Raw genomic sequence first — 18182 nt, 5'->3', positions numbered from 1 at the left:
ATTGAAATCCGGGGATCCCCCTGAGTCATTACTGGCAGCCTGGGATTCCAGCCTAATTCATTCCTACTAGTAAAACTTTAAAAAGACACAGAAACAAATATACATGAAACAAATACACAATTGTTGAAATATTTTATTTCATTCACAAGCCAATTTTAGAAAAGTCGAAATGTACATTTTACTGGGAAGGTGGATGCTCTTCTAAGTTCTGTTTTTAAGTCTAAATGATGAAGCAATAGGTTACATTCTAGCATATCGCTTTGCCTCTTTTTGCTCCTAATGCATGCTCTGTTTTTGTTGGCATTTCAATTGAGTTAACCTATCAACCATACATTACTGTTTGCTGTTCTTGTGTTGTTCCAAACAATAAAGCTAAGGTTAGCAACTTCATTTTATGTTGTAGCTTTTCGAAATCCTTCATATTTACAGCACGTTTTTCAATTTTACAGTTTGATTCTTTATTTCCTTTATTCATCTGGTAACATTATTTAATCGTCAATACAGTCTGGACACCCTGAGTATTATTCGCAGACCCTCAAGTATGATCCACTGGTCCATAACAACACTGTACTGGTGCTTATTGTAGGCAAGTCTCCGTCTGTTTGGACATCCGCATGGTGGCCCCAGACCCTGGGCCCCTTACCTCAACCTAAAGAACAGGTCAAGAATCTGGGTATTTGGATGGACTCAAAACTATCTTTTGAGTATCACACTAGACGTGTAGCTGGTACTTGCTTTGGCATTCTCCGTTGTCTGAGAAAGACACTCGACCTGCTCCCAGTGTCAGCTAGAAGGGCCCTGGTCCATGCCCTGGTGACTTCCAGGCTGGACTACGGGAATGCCTTATATCTGGGAGCTAACGTGAGATGTCTTCAACGCTTGCAAGGTATCCAAAATGCTGCTGCACGCCTAGTGTTATCACTGCCAAAAAGATCTTCCACCAAAAAGGCATTGGGGACGCTCCACTGGCTCCCAATTAAAGAGCGTGTCCAGTTTAAAATCCTGTGTATAGGCCATCGGATCGCTCACGGTAAGTGCCCGAGTTTCCTGAGGAATCTGCTCACACTGTATAAACCAACTAGGCCCCTCCGGTCGGAGGGCACTGGGCTAATGTGTATCCCGAAGGTTTGCAGGGCCAGGATGGGCGGCAGATCCTTCCGCCTTCTGGCAGCACAGAGTTGGAACACTCTTCCTCTCAGACTCCGGATGGAGCCGTCTGAAAGAGTTTTCCGCAAGGAACTCAAGACACATCTGTTCCCCAAATATTGAAGCGCTCTTTTCTGGCTGTGTTAGGGATCTTTTGGCCACTATTAGCGCGGGGACACACTGACTAGTGTAACCAGGCGCTTTATAAGCTCAGTTAATAATAATAATAATAATAATTGTTGTCTCACACATTTCTTGGCAGATGGCTTGACAGGAGCCTCACAGAATGCCTTGGTCATAGTCTACATTAGCTAAAAAATCCTGTGTGTTGGCTGTCTTAGATGAAACAAACAATTATTGCAAATACTCGTATCAGTCCCCTTCATTGATGGAGCAGCCCGTTTTAGGTGCGTGTGGGGAAAGTATTCCATTTGCCTTGACTCAAATCATGAGCCAGCCGTAAGACCTATGACCAGTTTTGGAAGTGGTCTTGGGCTCTGGTGAATCACAAACTGGTGTAACCTAAGAGTGTTAATCTGCAGTTTACTTTATACCTCTGGAGATAATAAAAGGTTCATATCCAAGAATGTGGGGTGAAATCTGAAGGGCAGATCTATGCAGGGAGAATTCTGAACTCTGTGTGTCAAAACCAGCTGCGGCCATACACCAGACTTTTAGCACATTGAAAGGCACATTGAAAGGCATCGCAGTGATGACATTTCCTTTCAGTGTACAGAGACGACTGCTGGACCAGCCGTCATCTCTAAATTTGGTGGGCAGAGGACCCTCGGGATGGCAGAGGTGATGTCCTCAAGAATCCAGACTGACACTACTCAATCCACCAAACGTCTTCAGGCCCCTAGTCTGAGGATGAAATCTGCCCTGGGGGACCACCACATTATACCAACATTATGGTACTGGATTCCATAAAATGCTTCTCATCTCTCTGGCCCACTAAAGTGCATTAGTGTCCCCGAAGTGAAATTTCAAGATAGTCTTTGTTGCAGCGGGGCAAGCATCAAGTCAAAGACAGCAGTCGAGGTTATTCTAGTATATTTATATCCTAGGTGGGCATTGATTCAGGAAAGATACTTCTTGACTAGGTGTTCTTTACAGAGGAACCTCATGTAGTTGGCTACAGTCCTAGAAGTGAAGACTGAGAGGGGCAGCTACATTGCAAACCAACGGGCCAGTATTACCCCAGCTATGGAACCGACTACTAGTGGTAAAAAAGTCACCTTACCTCTGATACCTGATGCAAGTTGTATCCCTATGTAAATTCATTAGGAGACTTCTGATGTTACAAAAGAAAATCATTTGAAACTAAACATATTTTAGAATCTTATTTTATTCACACAGAAATGCACTTACACAATGGCACGGTTGAGGCCTAAAATATCAATTGTTTTGAACATCACTGCATCATGTGCAATATTTCTGTTTACCAAACATATGGCTTAGCATAGGCCTTCCATTTGGCCAATAAACACTTAACACCCCTAAACTCACAACCCTGCTTCATCTTTTTCTTTAGTTAAAATTGCAGACATGAAAGTGGCAAGTACTTCAGTCCATAACATTGCGTATTTGTTGGGTTATGTGTTGGAAATTAGAATGTGGAATGGGTGCCTCGGGGAGGCACCCTGTTTCTAGGTGTGGGTTGCTTCCTGGAACTGGGTGCCAATGGTTGACAAGAAATGAGTTGGGGAATTCGCCTGAGTATGTGCCAGAGAGTATTGCTTACAGAGGTGATCCATCTTAGCTTCATTATACCTAGTGAGACAGATGTTTTTGGAATGATGTGGCCTGCACTACTGTAGTCGTTCTTCAATTTTTTTTAAATTACCTATTTAAGTAAATCTTAAGTATGGATCAGTGTTTCTGTTCAAGAGAAAATAGCTGGTCTCTTTTGTTAAATGGAGGCCCTCTGAACGAAGTGCTCGTTATTATTAATTCTGTATCATTCCAAAGAGATACCTAAGCCCATTCAAAGTTCTACATCCGACTTTTACCAATTATCAATTTGCTGTGACTATAAAAAATCAATTTATCCTAATGGCTTATATTGTGGAATTTGTACTATTTTGGGTGCTGTGTTAACTTCATCGAACATTTCTCAATAGCCATACTGATTTGAGCAGACACTGTGTTTCCATGGATGTAAACAAAAGAGGCAAATATATGTATTTTAATAAAATTCCATTGCCAAGTGCCACATTCTGACTCCTTTACCACAGGTGGCTTTGTGTCAGTTTGTTATTTCTTCTACCTATTCACTGTTCTTTGAATGAGAGACTGAGTCACATCAGAATTATGATAGGCCTCGGTATGGTACTGTGTTCCTCCATGATAATCACTTAGACTTCGGAATCTGATTTCACTGATCCTGAACTCGGATCCACGGAGTCCATGATAAAAAAGTGTCATCTTCCAAATGTTTCTTCTTGTATGTAAATATCCTTTGCTTGAAAGCACCAATATGCTGCAATAATGGATTCACTGGAAGTTAAAATAACATATGGAGCCAAATCACCTCAGACCATTAGAATGGTTTTTTGATTCAGCTACTTTGGAACCTATGGCATTTCCTTGTAATGTACTGTTGTCGTCACCTAGGTCAGATATTAATTCGGGGCCTGTGAAGATACTAATGGACTGGTTCGGTTTGGAGAGGCCCAACATTAAGTCCCAGAGAATGTTGCTCATGGCAAACGTGAAGTTGCAAAGTGCATTTGTGGTCCATCCCTTTTATAGGCCCCAAAGGACCTTTGAACAACCCTCCATGTAAGGAACTGAGCATCCACTAAATCAAGACAGACGCTGTGCTTTACTTGAAGTGTTGTGTATGAAACATTTTGCATCAGTAAACATCAAGATCGGGCAGATCTTAGATCATGGGTTCTGAGTGCGGTTTCTATGTGTACAGAAAAAATTGGGGCCTGTGCTGGTAGCAGTAAGTATAAGATGTAAAGAAAACTTGTTGGACAGTGCTACAAGCCAGAGGAGACCCCAAGAAACCTCTGTATAGAGTGGCCAGGACCCACTCAATAAAGTACAACAAAAGGTCCTGTGCACACGTGCTGCTAGATACGTTTAGAGAGTCATCAATGGTACAAGGCAAAGAAAAATCAAATGAAACAAGGTAGACTGTATGTGAGGTTTCTTTCAAAATTGTATTGTATTAACTCCTCTTTTCTGGAAGAGTGACATCAATGTAAGACCAAAAAACAACCAGCCGACACGTGTTTCGTCAAGCGGGCTCTTGGCCCGTGACTCTTCAGGGCTGGGGATGAAAAAGAACATGGTACAGTATAGAGAACGATAAACAATGATATTAATAAGAGGGTGAATGGCACAAGAAAACCCCTCACCTGAGTGGAAAGCCTATATAGTGCAAAGGCAACCTAATAACATGTATATATACAAAAGGTGACATCACACGGTGGATTGAATAAAGAACCTAGTGTAAGTGTCTGCAAAAAATTTTTCAAGATACTCAAGTTAGTAAACTTCTGCACAAGGAAAGGAGTCCTGGTCAGTTACAGTTTGATTAAAACGATTAATGTTATCACATTCACAGTACTTGAAGGACTTTAAGACAGAAAAGGTGACGTGGCGCGTGAGTGGAAAAGCAAGATTCAATGTATTTACCAAACATGGAAACAAGCATAGTTGCCATCAATTATCAGAGGAAATTATCCTATAGAACCTGTTGACACTGAAAATCAAATTCACGGTCTGAAACTATGATGCCAAAAATAATATATATATACATAACCAGTAGGTACCTGCATGTGACTTTAATTAGGAAAGTAATAAACTCAAAATAATGTGCATACAATCCTCCCTGAGCACTAACCAAACAGTAAGTCTCAATTTTGATTATAGTAAGCTTGGGTAATCAAATATTTCAAAATAGATACGACCAAGATCAACAACAAATATCACAGCCAGTTAATTTCAAAAGAATATATATCATGATTCAACAATCAGTCCTTTGAGTAATCCATGATATAAATACATCCAATTTGTTCTTGTACAAATGGTCCAACAAGGCAGTCCTCTAATGTATTTATTTCAGTTCAATTGTCAACAGTTCCAAAAGACAAGCCAATTCATCCTCTTTGAAAAAAAGCAGCCAACACGTGTTTCATCATGCACTGATCTGTGCCAAATGGCTTCATCAGGACTAAAACCCAAAAGAACAATACTATACATATCAATAAAATACACATGGAATTAATATTGACAAAGTAAATTAAACATTGTTCCAGATTATATTGGGTCAAAAATAAGTCACAAATAAACTGAACATGAAAATGGAAAAAGTGAATCCAGAACATCACCGAAAAAGTGTCCAGATAGTCACATGTGAACACACAGCAAGTCACCAAGTCATGAAAGTCACCATAGTGCACAACTCCACCAAGATATAGAAAGTATTGAAATGGAAATATATTTCACCTCATAAGCTATATTTCTAAAGTTGCCAGTATTAAACTTCTCGAGATCATGAAGCAATAGCCACTGTAAGAGAACCAACAAGTGCCAAGATATTAATCTATTTTTCTTCAATCGCTTGAGTGCAATGATTACATTTAGGCATTCCTCCTCACAAACTCTGAACCTGCTAATTATTATATAAATAATACATTCTAAAGGAACATCATAGTCATAGCAGATGTTCTTGTAACCTTGCCTGGTTAAATAGAATGTCAAGGTATATAAATGGCGCTCACTATAAAAGCCAGACAGCAAAGGTCTTTAAAGAAGATTGCTTCGAATCTAGTAACCTACACATACTTTTATGCTCACCTGTATTAATAAGCCAGTTATTCTAATATTTAACAAAGGATTCCAATGCTGTAGGCACAGGTATTTTATCCACACCCATCCTGCAATATAAATACACTCCATGTTCACGCTTTATGCTAACGAAAGGCTTGATTATATACTGCTCACCATATTATTAAATCGGTGATTTGTGTAATAACAAAATCTTTCAAAAATCGTAGGCACCAATGATAAATCCTCACCAATCCTGAAAAGTAAATGGAAATGTATATGTGCCCATGTTCAAATTAATAGTGTTAACGAAAGTTTCGATACTCGCATTAAACATCTCACCTGTAATATCACGTAATTAGGAATTCACGAGTACGTGACCTTTAGTGAATAAACCACGAATCAGTACGGGTATATAAAAATAATATGTCTCAATTTCTGTGATTCAAACAACAAAGCACCCCTTATTTAAAACGACGTGTCCATGTCTCCTAACTGTGTCTTTGCGTAAATCGAAATTAATATGTACCCATATTCAAGCTAAAGTATTAACAAGAGTTTCAATACTCGCACTAAGGCATCTCACCTGTAATACCACGTAGATCGGCGTTCACGAGTATGTGACCTGTAGTGAATAAACCACGAGTCAGTTCACGTTTTGTACACAAAAAGCTTTCTTTGGTTTGAGGGTTTGCACTGGTGGAGGGAGTTGAGGTATGGATACCCTTAGTCAGATTATCAAATAGTTCGAAGGCTACCTTGTCCCTATCCATAACTAATATAAAGAAAAGAGTTTCACAAATATCACCGCAGCGGCTGCCCTTCCTGAAGCCAAATGTCAAGGGTTCTGAGTGGGGTTTCTATGTCTACAGGAAAAATTGGCGCCTGTGCTGGTAGCGGTAAGTATGAGATGTAAAGAAAACTTGTTGGACGGTGCTACAAGTCAGAGGAGACCCCAAGAAACCTCTGTATAGAGTAAAGTACAACAAAAGGTCCTGTGCACACGTGCTGCTAGATACGTTTAGAGAGTCATTAATAGTACAAGGCAAAGAAAAATCAAATGAAACAAGGTAGACTAAATTGTAGTGCATTAACTCCTCTTTTCTGGAAGAGTGACATCAATGTAAGACTAAAAAACAACCAGCCGACAATTGTTTCGTCAAGCGGGCTCTTGGCCCGTGACTCTTCAGGGCTGGGGATGAAAAAGAACATGGTACAGTATAGAGAATGATAGAACAACGATATTAATAAGAGGGTGAATGGCGCAAGAAAACATCTCACGTGAGTGGAAACCCTATATAGTGCAAAGGCAACCTAATAACATGTATATATACAAAAGGTGACATCACACGATGGATAGAATAAAGAACCTAGTGTAAGTGTCTGCTAAAAATGTTCAAGATACTCAAGTTAGTAAACTTCCGCACAAGGAAAGGAGTCCTGGTCAGTTACAGTTTGATTAACACGATAAATGTCATCACATTCACAGTACTTGAAGGACTTTAATACAGAAAAGGTGACGTGGCGCGTGAGTGGAAAAGCAAGATTCAATGTATTTACCAAACATGGATACAAGCATAGTTGCCATCAATTATCAGAGGAAATTATCCTATAGAACCTGTTGACACTGAGAATCAAATTCACGGTCTGAAACTGTAATGCCAAAAATAATATATATATACATAACCAGTAGGTAGCTGCATGCGACTTTATCTAGGACAGTAATAAACTCAAAATACGTGTTTACCGGGTATGGAGATGCTAAGATTTAGAAGAAGCCTATCAACTTGGCAGCGCATCTGAGACAATTTAACAGTAGCTCCACAAGTGTAACTGCAATTACGTCTACTTTGATCAGAAAACTACAAGTTTAAGATACTAACGGATGCGCAGCAGGAGGTACCTATAAAAAACCAAATAAGCTACCCAAAAAAATATTTTGGTTGAACATTTCTCGGTGTCTATGCATATGTTAAACTTTTTACACTGTCCGAGCACATATTCATAAAATTGTCTAAGCGTCACGTACAACATTCAGCGAGATGAAATCTTGATCGGTACTGGAAAAAACGAGAACATAGTATCACCATCTAACAATAGGACATCTGTGACTGATAAGCAATCGCATATGGAACATGACAAACGTGTCACCACAGCATTAAATAGGTAAGATATGGCCAAAACTAAATAATATAATAATAAAAGGGCGTGGTGGACTAACCACATTGCCGGTGATATTTCCAACCCGGAAATTCCGGGTAAAAGGACGGTACCAAAGAGGAATAATCCTGGTACTGGGTGAAAAGCGCCAATTACAGCCGTCTTCACAGTGATCTAAAAAGTAAAGAAACAAAGTGGATTAAGATTTGGAATCAAGGGGGACCACAGGATAAAGCACACAGCCACTCCGAAGTGTAGATATGAGTATGGCTCACCTGTGTAGCGCCTGGGTAAAAGACTGGTGATGTCTTTGATCAGAATCAGCGGGATAGTGAGGACGCCAGAGAGCCTTAAGAAAGGGTGAGGGGCGAGAAAAAAAAACAACTTGCGCGCTCCTTGTTGTAGAAGCTGGAATGCTACCCCATGCCGGTCGAAGAACCAGAAGTGAGTCAAAGGTAGTTATCATCGGTAAGCTGGAACGCTCAACTCCATTTCCCAGTGAGTTAACGTGACTAAAGACTGTAGTGGAAAACACACTCACAGTAAAAATTGAAAGCGGGTGGATAGAAGAGAGTCAGGAGCGTGGACCCGAAGTTTAGGAAATGCACCTACGTTAAATAAGCGAAAAAGGTCCAATTCACTGGCTTGGAAAAAGAAAGAAGCAAGTGAAAAATGAGAGGGGTTGGGGGAAGGGGGACTGACCAGGACTCCTTTCCTTGTGCGTAAGTTTACTAACGTGAGTATCTTGAACATTTTTAGTAGACACTTACACTAGGTTCTTTATTCAATCCATCGTGTGATGTCACCTTTTGTATATATACATGTTATTAGATAGCGTTTGCACTATATAGGGTTTCCACTCATGTGAGGTGTTTTCTTGCGCCATTCACCCTCTTATTAATATCTTTGTTCTATCGTTCTCTATACTGTACCATGTTCTTTTTCAAACCCAGCCCTGAAGACTCACAGGCCAAGAGCCCGCTTGACGAAACACGCGTCGGCTGGTTGTTTTGTGGTCTTACATTGATGTCACTCTTCCAGAAAAGAGGAGTTAATACACTACAATTTTGAAAGAAACCTCACATACGGTCTACCTTGTTTCATTTGATTTTTCTTTGCCTTGTACCATTGATGACTCTCTAAACGTATCTAGCATTACGTGTGCACAGGACCTTTTGTAGATCTTAGATCATGATCCATCAAGAACCCTGTCACAGCAGAGTGACCTCACAGCAAGCCTTTGCCAACTATCCTGTGAAATTGCTGTGCCCTTTTTGAAAGTGGGCGAGTGACTGTAAAGAACCCTCTACAAGTGCGCTTTGATGAGCTGCAGATACATTCTTTAAACCGCAAGACAAAAATGACCTCTATTTGACTGGTGGGTGTTTGATGTTGCAGTTATGTTGAAGTTGAAAGACTCACTCTAATATCCTGTTGTTTTTTGTATTTTTTGTAGAGAAGTTTAACTCCTGGCGAATTGATTCTAATAGAGGTGATAAGTGGGTAATTGAGGACCTCCCTGGTGAACATGGCCAACCGTTTCCTCAACCCAACATCCAGAAATATTTTGTTACCTCATACGGGTAAGTTTGAACCTATGACAGACCGGGGGTAGTCACTTGTAACATGGGTTACACTGCTCTACGTATCAGTGGTCCATTTCACTGTACATAGTTAGAATGATTTTAGATTTGAATTATGCATGACTATATCCAAGTTACCATCTACAGTGTATGTGACTTAAGACAACAAAATCCCATTTGTAGAAGATAAGATCTGACTCCATTTATGTCAGAAGGACAACATTCTACTTACATGTAGATGTTGCACCTCTCTGTAAGAGGAAACTACAGTGCTTCGTACACTCAGGTAGAAATCACATAATGGCAAAGAAATTGTAAAGACAGAACAGAATACCATAAGAAAGGTAAGTAGTACATGCTACATATGGTGTCCAGGGGGCATTACAACAATGGAGCAGCAATTGTAATCACGGTTCGTTGGACACGGGGGGAACGGGGTGAAAGGATAAATGCATTTGAGGAGATGTCAAAGGACCTGCGCTACTATCAAACATGCTGCAGCTGGATATGATGGTGCGCAGAACTTGGGTGTTTGTTCACTTATTGGGTGTTTGCGGACACTTCATACAGCTATAGTGGTGAGGAGCAGTGCCTTGCTAACTCGCCTCTGTGAGGAAGGCAGTGCAGGCGGGCCTGTTCAGTGATGTCAATAGAAGCCAGCCCCAGGGAAGACAACTCTGGGGTAAACGCTATGGCGGATGAATGTCATCTTGTAGGGCATGGAAATACTTAATGAGGACATACCAGCTTATCGACAGTGGGTATTTACGGGTCCCACAAACTTCTTTGCTACGTAACAGCGTGCTCTTGTCCTCCACCCATGCAACGATTCACTGCCACCAGGTGGTAATGTTAGGAGGGGTAGGTGCCTTCCAAAGGTGCCTCAGAGTGAATCGCGAGTATGAATTCCAAGTTGAGGAGAAACAAGAGAGAGCCCTGTCGAACCTGAGCTACGTGAAGAGGCCCAACGCGCAAACACCCAATCTATGAAGGTCGGTTTGCCCAGAGACTTCCTGGAGATGGTTAGTAACCCCAGCCCAAAAGTTGTGAAGGTTCGGGTATGACCATAAAGACTTTAAACTCTCTTGTACTGTTTTTCTCCCTGTTTTGGGGATTATCCACATTTCTATGTTGTAAAGTGCCTGAAGGAGTATTGACATGAAATATGCAGGGCCTGGGACCCATAGGTGAAGTAGATCCTGATTTTAACGAGACCAGCCTCACGAGATTCTGATGTTGTCTGTTCTAGTAGTCAGATGTGGTATGTTATGGAAGAGACAGGAATTGACACAGCCTAGCACTCACTGAAAAGGCTATTGTGTTTCAGGAATATTAAAGTGGAAAACACCTTCATGGTATCATTTGTGTGACTGAATAGTCGTTTCAAAGTACTTTTTTGTTCTCCTCATTTGCCTCAAGTTAACCCTCTAAGGGCCATATGTATCAAGCCTTTTGCGATTCGTTAAGGCCGAAATTCACAGAATTTCGGCCTTAGCGAATCGCAAACGGCCTTTTTACCGATTTTGAAATGTAAGAAACATTAGCAAAATAAGGAATCGCAAAAAATTGCGATTCCTTATTTTGCTTAAGCATTTAAGGAATCGCAATTTTGCGATTCCTTAAATGCTATGTATGAAGGTTTTTAGACTTGCGATTTCAGGTTTAGAAATCGCAAATTACCACCAACTTGTAGTTGGTGGTAATTTGCGATTTCTTGTAAATATGCACAATTGTGCATTTGTGAGGGTGGCATATGACGCACATACATGCCCATTGGGCATGTATATGCGCCATATGCACACACATGTAATTTACAGGGGTGCAGCAGGGTGTCCTTGAGACACCCCTGCACCCTTGCAATCATTCTCAAATTGCGATTAGCAAATTGCGAATTCGCAGTTTGAGAATTATTTCGCAATCATTCCTATGGGCCTCCTGGCCCATAGGAATGCATTGGAAATTTTTCCTTAATTGCGAATTCGCAAAATGCGAATTCGCAATTAAGGAAGATTAAGGAATCGCTAAAAAAAAGCGAATTTCTTCATACATACCATTTTGCGATTCCTAAATAGCGATTCCTTAAAATTCGCTATTTAGGAATCGCAAAACGGAACTATGATACATATGGCCCTTAGATCTTACTCTGTTTGTGCCCTTATCTTAGGAGATCCTCCACACCCAAGGCATAATTTGATTTTTCTTCTCATACCATGCTTTTGAGACCAGGTGGCGAAGTATAAAAGATGCGATTAGGCGTAATCATTAGACAGATACCTGAAATGTATCTTCCACATAACCTATACCCGTCACCACTCTTGTACTAACCGCCTCACTAGTGGTGCCCAAAACCTATATATATATTTTTTCTTCAAATCCATCATATCCAATTTAAAATGTATTTAATAGACTTTTTCCAATCTGTGGTCATCGGTCGAAGGTTACTTATCCATTTCTTGCAAATCACCCCCTGAGCCAGGAGGATCATGTCAAACAGCAATTTCGCTCCATCTTTATTGATTTTTGCCTACTTCCCAATGTCTACCAAAAATAACATGAGATAGGCTTACCTTAACTTTTATATCAAGAATGTCAATTAAAGCCTTACTCACGTCCTCGCAGAATTTGTGAACTCCTGGGCATGCCACAAACATATAAATGTCGCCTGCTTTTTCTAGTCCACACTTCGCGCAACTCGCTACTCTTCTTGTCCCCAACTTCAACAGCCTGAGTGGGTCCAATATGCCCTGTGGTGGGATAAAAGATGGTTTCTCCTTACATTGGTGGCTTGACGGTGCTGTAAGGAAGATTCAAAGATACTTGCCATAAATTATCTAACTGGTGCGAAGTCAAGTGTCTTTTCCACAGGTCATTCGGCAACCTGAAGTCTCCGTCCTCCAAGTCGATCCGCAGCCAGTACCATGTTGAGACCTCCTTGACTTCTGGTACCCCCTGATTTAAGGTTTCTTACAGCTCATTTGAAACTCCTATCTCCAAATTTAATATTTGAAACCAGCTTTTTAATTGGAGGTATTTGAACTTTGAGATTGTATTATCTAGTTCACAGAGCGCGTCCCATGATATCAACCTACCCTCCTCTACCAATTGACCCCACTTCAGAATGCCTGCCTCTTTTAACGGGAGTGCTAGTTTGAATGTACTTTTGAAAGGGGTTTTATTTCAGGTTTTTGTAGAATGCATGAGCTTTAGTTTTTGTTTGGATAAGACGTTCATTTTCTTGTTCCTGTCATTGGCTTTAAAGTTTATTGTGGTGTCCTGAGTTAATGATGTCTACTTGTGAAATAGTTCTTGCTGCTGTACTGAGTTGCAACAAAGATGTTTGTATCATGCCAACCTGTGTCCATTATACAATCATAGTTTTTTTTCTTCAAATTGGAGTTGAACTCTCCCTCACTTACATATTAAGCATCATTTCCAGCTGTACTGTATCCCTTTCCAATCTCCTTCAATAGCATATGCCGCCACCTTACTCTTAATACATCCTCTTTCAATGGCATTTTACAACTTGTTGCAGTCATTCATTAAGTAGGGGGTATTATTAACTTTTACCTGCTATGTTTGCTTTATTGTTGAGTATTGTGTTCTGTCTGTTGTTGAAATATCTGGTGCTTCTCGTGACTTTTGCATACCCAGTTGCTTAGACAAAAGTCTGATTGTGCCCTGGGACTAGAATGAGGTGCTTTAGCACCAGACCTGTTCTGGGTTTAACTTTCTCATTCTTGCATTATTCTGTAGTGAATGCAAAAAATCTCAGCTCATTAACCTGATGAAGGAAGGATACTGGGAGACTCTGATGGACACGGTGCAGCCAGACATCGTAGTGACAGACTGGTGAGTTGGACCTGCATTATTCTGGAGTTTAGGGGCCTCTTTGTGTGCTATGGGGCCCTTATGGAACTGTTTGGGTGGAAGGACTATGATTGAACTGATGAGTGGGAAGGCATCCCTTGGAATAGTGATGGGGAAGGACTCTGATAAGATTGAGGACCATATAAAACGGGTGAGTGAAACTTCCATTGCACTGTTGAATTGGTTCCTCTGTCGTGTATATGTGTTTGTGAACATTGATTAGTGAATGGAAGCTCCATGATTTTGATTAGTCAGAAAGCCTCTATTGCACGTCTGAGCTGGTGTTTCTATTGAATGGGCGAGTGAGAGCATCTATGGACTTACAAGTTGAAGCCTTTATTACACCAATGACTGAAAGGCTCTGATCGCATCGGTAGAAGCATGCCATGGAAGCTTTTGGGCAGGAGGTATTATCATGAGATGAACATTTCAGTTTCTAGGGTGGAAGGACCAGTTATATAGCTGAACCTCAATTGCTCCTTGGCATGAATCTTAATTACTTTTGCAAGGCCCACCATCACCTACAGACCCCTTTTAGAATTGATATGTTTTATGTATTCTTCTAAATGTTCTGTGGTCTTTTTTCAAAGAAATATCAGGAAAAACCATCAAGAGACCCATCCATGTGAAGTGTGTACTATGAAAAGGCTGTGAGCCAGTCAGCAGCCTGTCAGTCAATGTTTGAAAGTAAAGACAAAGCAAGATACCTAAATCATTTACTCCAAACAGCTTGGCCGCACTCCCTGGTCACAAAACTGGAAAATTCAATATTTCCCTCTCCATTGCTTATGGAGAATATGTCTACTTCAGTGAAAGGTGTGACTCCTTTTCAACAAAGTGTCTGTCTAGGCAGTCTGCATCGCTCCAAATAAAGCTTTGTCTCCAATTCAAGATGTCTTTTTTATTCCGTATAGCTCAGCAGCGTATAGGTGCAAGATATTTGTCAGACTGGTTGGTAACATTGCTTGTGGTCTCAATCTTAGGGTTGTTTCTACTCATCTTTTGGCTTTGAACTGTAAGTTAGTAGTTCTGTGCGATGCCCAAAGCTTAAACCCACAGTAGGACTTCTCCTCCCTGCCTCTTTGTATTGAACTGTGAAGCAGTGCTTGCTCATCTTGTATGCTTGCTTTGATCCTTTAAGATTTTCTGCATAGCCTTCTCTACTAGTTTAGTCCAGAGACCAGAACTTGCATACCTAGCCTCCTGCCTACAAACCTTAGTGGGGCATGGAGGTTAGATAGAGAGAAAGAGATATAATTTTTAAGTTCTCATATAATGTGTAAATGGGTCTAATACTATTTCTAAATGTTATTTTTAAAGATTGATGGAAATGTCAATTTTTTTTTTCTTTATTTTTATTGAGCAGAGCAAAATAGTCATAACAAAATACAGTTATCAACAGGAAGTTTAACTTACACTTTACAATATAAAACCTGTTCGCTATACATAAAAAACCACCATGGATTAAAAAGCAAGAAATAGAAAAAAAAGCATGTTACAAGAATAATCTGGCTACATCCTGAACAATTTATAAGTGTGCAAATCTTGCATGATGAAGTGCTAAAGGGCTAAAGTGCTACAATACCCACTAAGACCCATGATCGACTAATCAGAACCTGAACGTTTAGCTTAAAACCACCATACATTAAATACAAGTAGATAGCTAAAAGTATATTACAACGATAATCCAGCTGTACCCTCAATTTTTTGGGCAATGTTTGAGTCGATATCACGTCTATTTACAAGTGTTAAAATTCTTTCTTTTTTTTTTTTTTTAGACAATGGTGTTTAAGTGCTAAAGCGCTATGGTACCCAGGCAGATCCACAATAAACTACCTTTTAACGGCCTATAGTCAGCAGGAATTAAAATAAAAATGAAATATTTGCAGCTGTAATCTGGTCATTTGCTTAAGATTTCTAAAAAGAGCTTTGGTCAGAAATACCTTCTTTTTCTGGTTATGTATATCCAGCATAATAAAGTGTAAGGTGCAGAATTTCCAAAGTGCTGAAATGCCAAAATCTATTACATTTCTGTTACCAACATGGTTTCCAGGTTCGTTAAATATTCCCAAACAGCAGTGAATTTTCTTTTGGACCTACCCTCCTGGCAGACGTTTCTTCAAACTTCATAGTTCTTTTCAATTTGTTTAACTATTTTTAGTAGGAAGGTATGTCTTCCGACCCCCAATTCTGGAGGACTAAAGAACGAGCAACGAGGTGTGGAAGTGAATTATTGATAACTCACTGGTGCAGGGTCACCCTTAGCCCACAGGTTCTTAACAAGCAAGGAGGAATCAACAGTGGAGCGAAGTGCAAACCATAGGTCATTTATTAAGCATTCATGAATGGGGCTCCGTCCGACAAGCACCATAGAGATACTCAAGGAGAGCGCACACTGAATGATGGTTACATGGGTTTTTATAGCAAAGATCACAAGCAAGGGACGCCCAGAGGTAGATAGAGCTTTTGGAAGAACACACAAATGAGACAATCGGTAAGAATCAACAGCCTTGGTGTCTTGTGTAACTGTCGCGTCCTGAAGCTGCACAACAAGATAGGCTATCTGAACAAACTTTATTTAAGGCTTTACCATTGTTTAAAAAACCCAGTGCAGAGACCAGCTGTTCTTTTGTGCTAACTTTGCATGTTTACACAGCCTACAATGTCCCAATCTAGATTCTTTACCAATGTGTATGCAGGTGCGGTGTCAAGGATAGAGCCAGGCTGAAAGCAGGGCAGGGATGAAAAATGGATGAGGCACAGCTTAATCAAAAAATGAGAGAATTCAGATTTTAAATTTCAACAGTCCTTTCTTTTTTTTTATTTTTTTTATTTTTGAAGACCTTTATTGTGCATGTTGCAGAAGTACAAATACGGGCCTACAACCATCCGGCCGGCCACACAACTTATGAGCACAGGTGTCAACATTACGATCTACCGGCGGCATCAAATATTACGACAGCAAATGGTCACCGTTACACTGGAAGGGGCATGCCGCCAGGGAGAAGGAGCAATAAGGTCAAATTTTAAAGTTTTTGATGGAGGAAAAGTCAATGAAGGATAAATAGAAAGGAGATCCGAGTCCGTACAATGAGTCCACATGAATAGGCGACAATAAAAATACAATCAGTTACGTGAAGCATTTTGTCAAAGCGGCAAAGCAATAAAGGAACAAAGCGGTCAACAGGAGCCACACTCGTGCCACTTCCAGTGCCACCCACTCCCAACCATCCCCTATCACAGACCCAGAGAGGAAGACAGCTTGAGAAGACACAAGAAAATAAAAGAAAAGGCCCATAGAACTAAAAACAAGAAGTAAATCTACCCCCCCACCCTGCACCAACGCGGAGGCTACGGCCTACCCCCCCCGACAATGTGCCTGTCGCCCCATAAAGAACCCGAAATGTAGGTCAAGCAAAAGAAGAAGAAAGGAAAAAAGGAGGAAAAGTAATACAGATGTCACCGCAGAGTATTGAGAGTGAGAAAAGGCCTTCCTAATCTACAACCCCCAAAAACTACAAGTGAAACGGGAGGAGGAGCCAATCAGAACATTCCCGGTACCCCAGTCAAAAACACAGTCCCCACATAATTTTCGGCTGTTGAGAGCCAGTCATTAGTGCAAAAGCAGTTCAGGAAAAACATTGAGACATGTGCGAATTTAAAAGGAATGTACGACTTCCAACCCCGGTCCCATCAGCCCAGCAGCCGACAACACGTGGAGAACCTAGCCCCGACCCGACCCCAGACAAACCCAAAAAAACAGAGCGCATGAAAAATACCCGCCCCCACCGAGACAAAGAACCATCATGGCCGCACATCGACTTAGGCTTAGCCCTGGCCCGAACGTGGATACACCCCCAGACTCACCCCCCAAAAGAGGCCCGCCCACCACATAGCAAAGGAGTAAAATGGCAGGAGGGAGGAGGTCATCAACAAGAAAGCACAAAATGGCCGCAATGAGTCACCAAGGAGTCCCACGGAGTTAACAAAATGTACCATGATCCCACCAAAGTCACTCGTTGTTACATGCAGGATAGTAAGGAGGCTCAGCGCAATAGGGATAGGCGGCTGCAACGGCCCAGGCAGGTCTCGAGGCACATACGACAGGGAATCCAGCCACAATGTTGCACACTGCGTCGGGAGGGGAAACAAAGTGTCCCATGTAGAATCCTCAATCCAAGGGTCTCGAGCAGCAGCGGGAGACACAGCGAACTCTGCTAAACCACAGGCGAGGGAAAGCGCAGATTCCCGACACGGTGCAGGCAGCGACAGGCGGCAACCTGGAGGTTCCAGTTCAGTAGTGCACCGTCCCGACCCAGACACCAATTGGTCCAGCCGGTCCCCCAATTCCAGGCAGCCGCGTCGGACGTCCAAGCGGAGATCGTGCAGGGCCGACAAGACGGTTGCAAGCGAGGGTTCAAGCTGTTGCCCCCAGGTCTTAGTTCTCCGGGGGGTCTCTCGAGTCGCCGGTACTCCTACCGTCAGGGAGGCACCGGTAGCTGGCATGGGCGAGCGCACCTCACCACAAAGCCTGGCGGCGCACTCCGCCATCATGTACTGATGGAACCAACAGTCGCCGACAAAAGGAGAGCACTGGCGCCCCTCCCTCGTAGCTGCTATCCGGGAGCCGTGCACCGTGTC

At 41.5% G+C, this 18182-nt stretch overlaps 1 protein-coding gene across 2 annotated transcripts in view; it reads left to right on the top strand.

Annotated features, from left to right (window-relative positions):
- Positions 1-18182, top strand: part of LOC147710631 (F-box only protein 44-like) — a 401416-nt gene that overhangs the window by 37929 nt on the left and 345305 nt on the right. For both annotated transcript variants that reach the window (XM_086921310.1, XM_086921309.1), the window contains exons 3-4: positions 9548-9674; positions 13428-13523. In XM_086921310.1, coding sequence (XP_086777436.1) covers positions 9548-9674; positions 13428-13523 — 223 coding nt within the window. The remainder of the gene's footprint in view (positions 1-9547; positions 9675-13427; positions 13524-18182) is intronic.

This window comes from Lissotriton vulgaris, chromosome 5 (assembly GCF_964263255.1).
Source record: "Lissotriton vulgaris chromosome 5, aLisVul1.2, whole genome shotgun sequence".
NCBI lineage: Eukaryota > Metazoa > Chordata > Amphibia > Caudata > Salamandridae > Lissotriton > Lissotriton vulgaris.
Note: the sequence above shows the minus strand (reverse complement) of the source record. Positions and strands in the feature narration are given on the sequence as shown.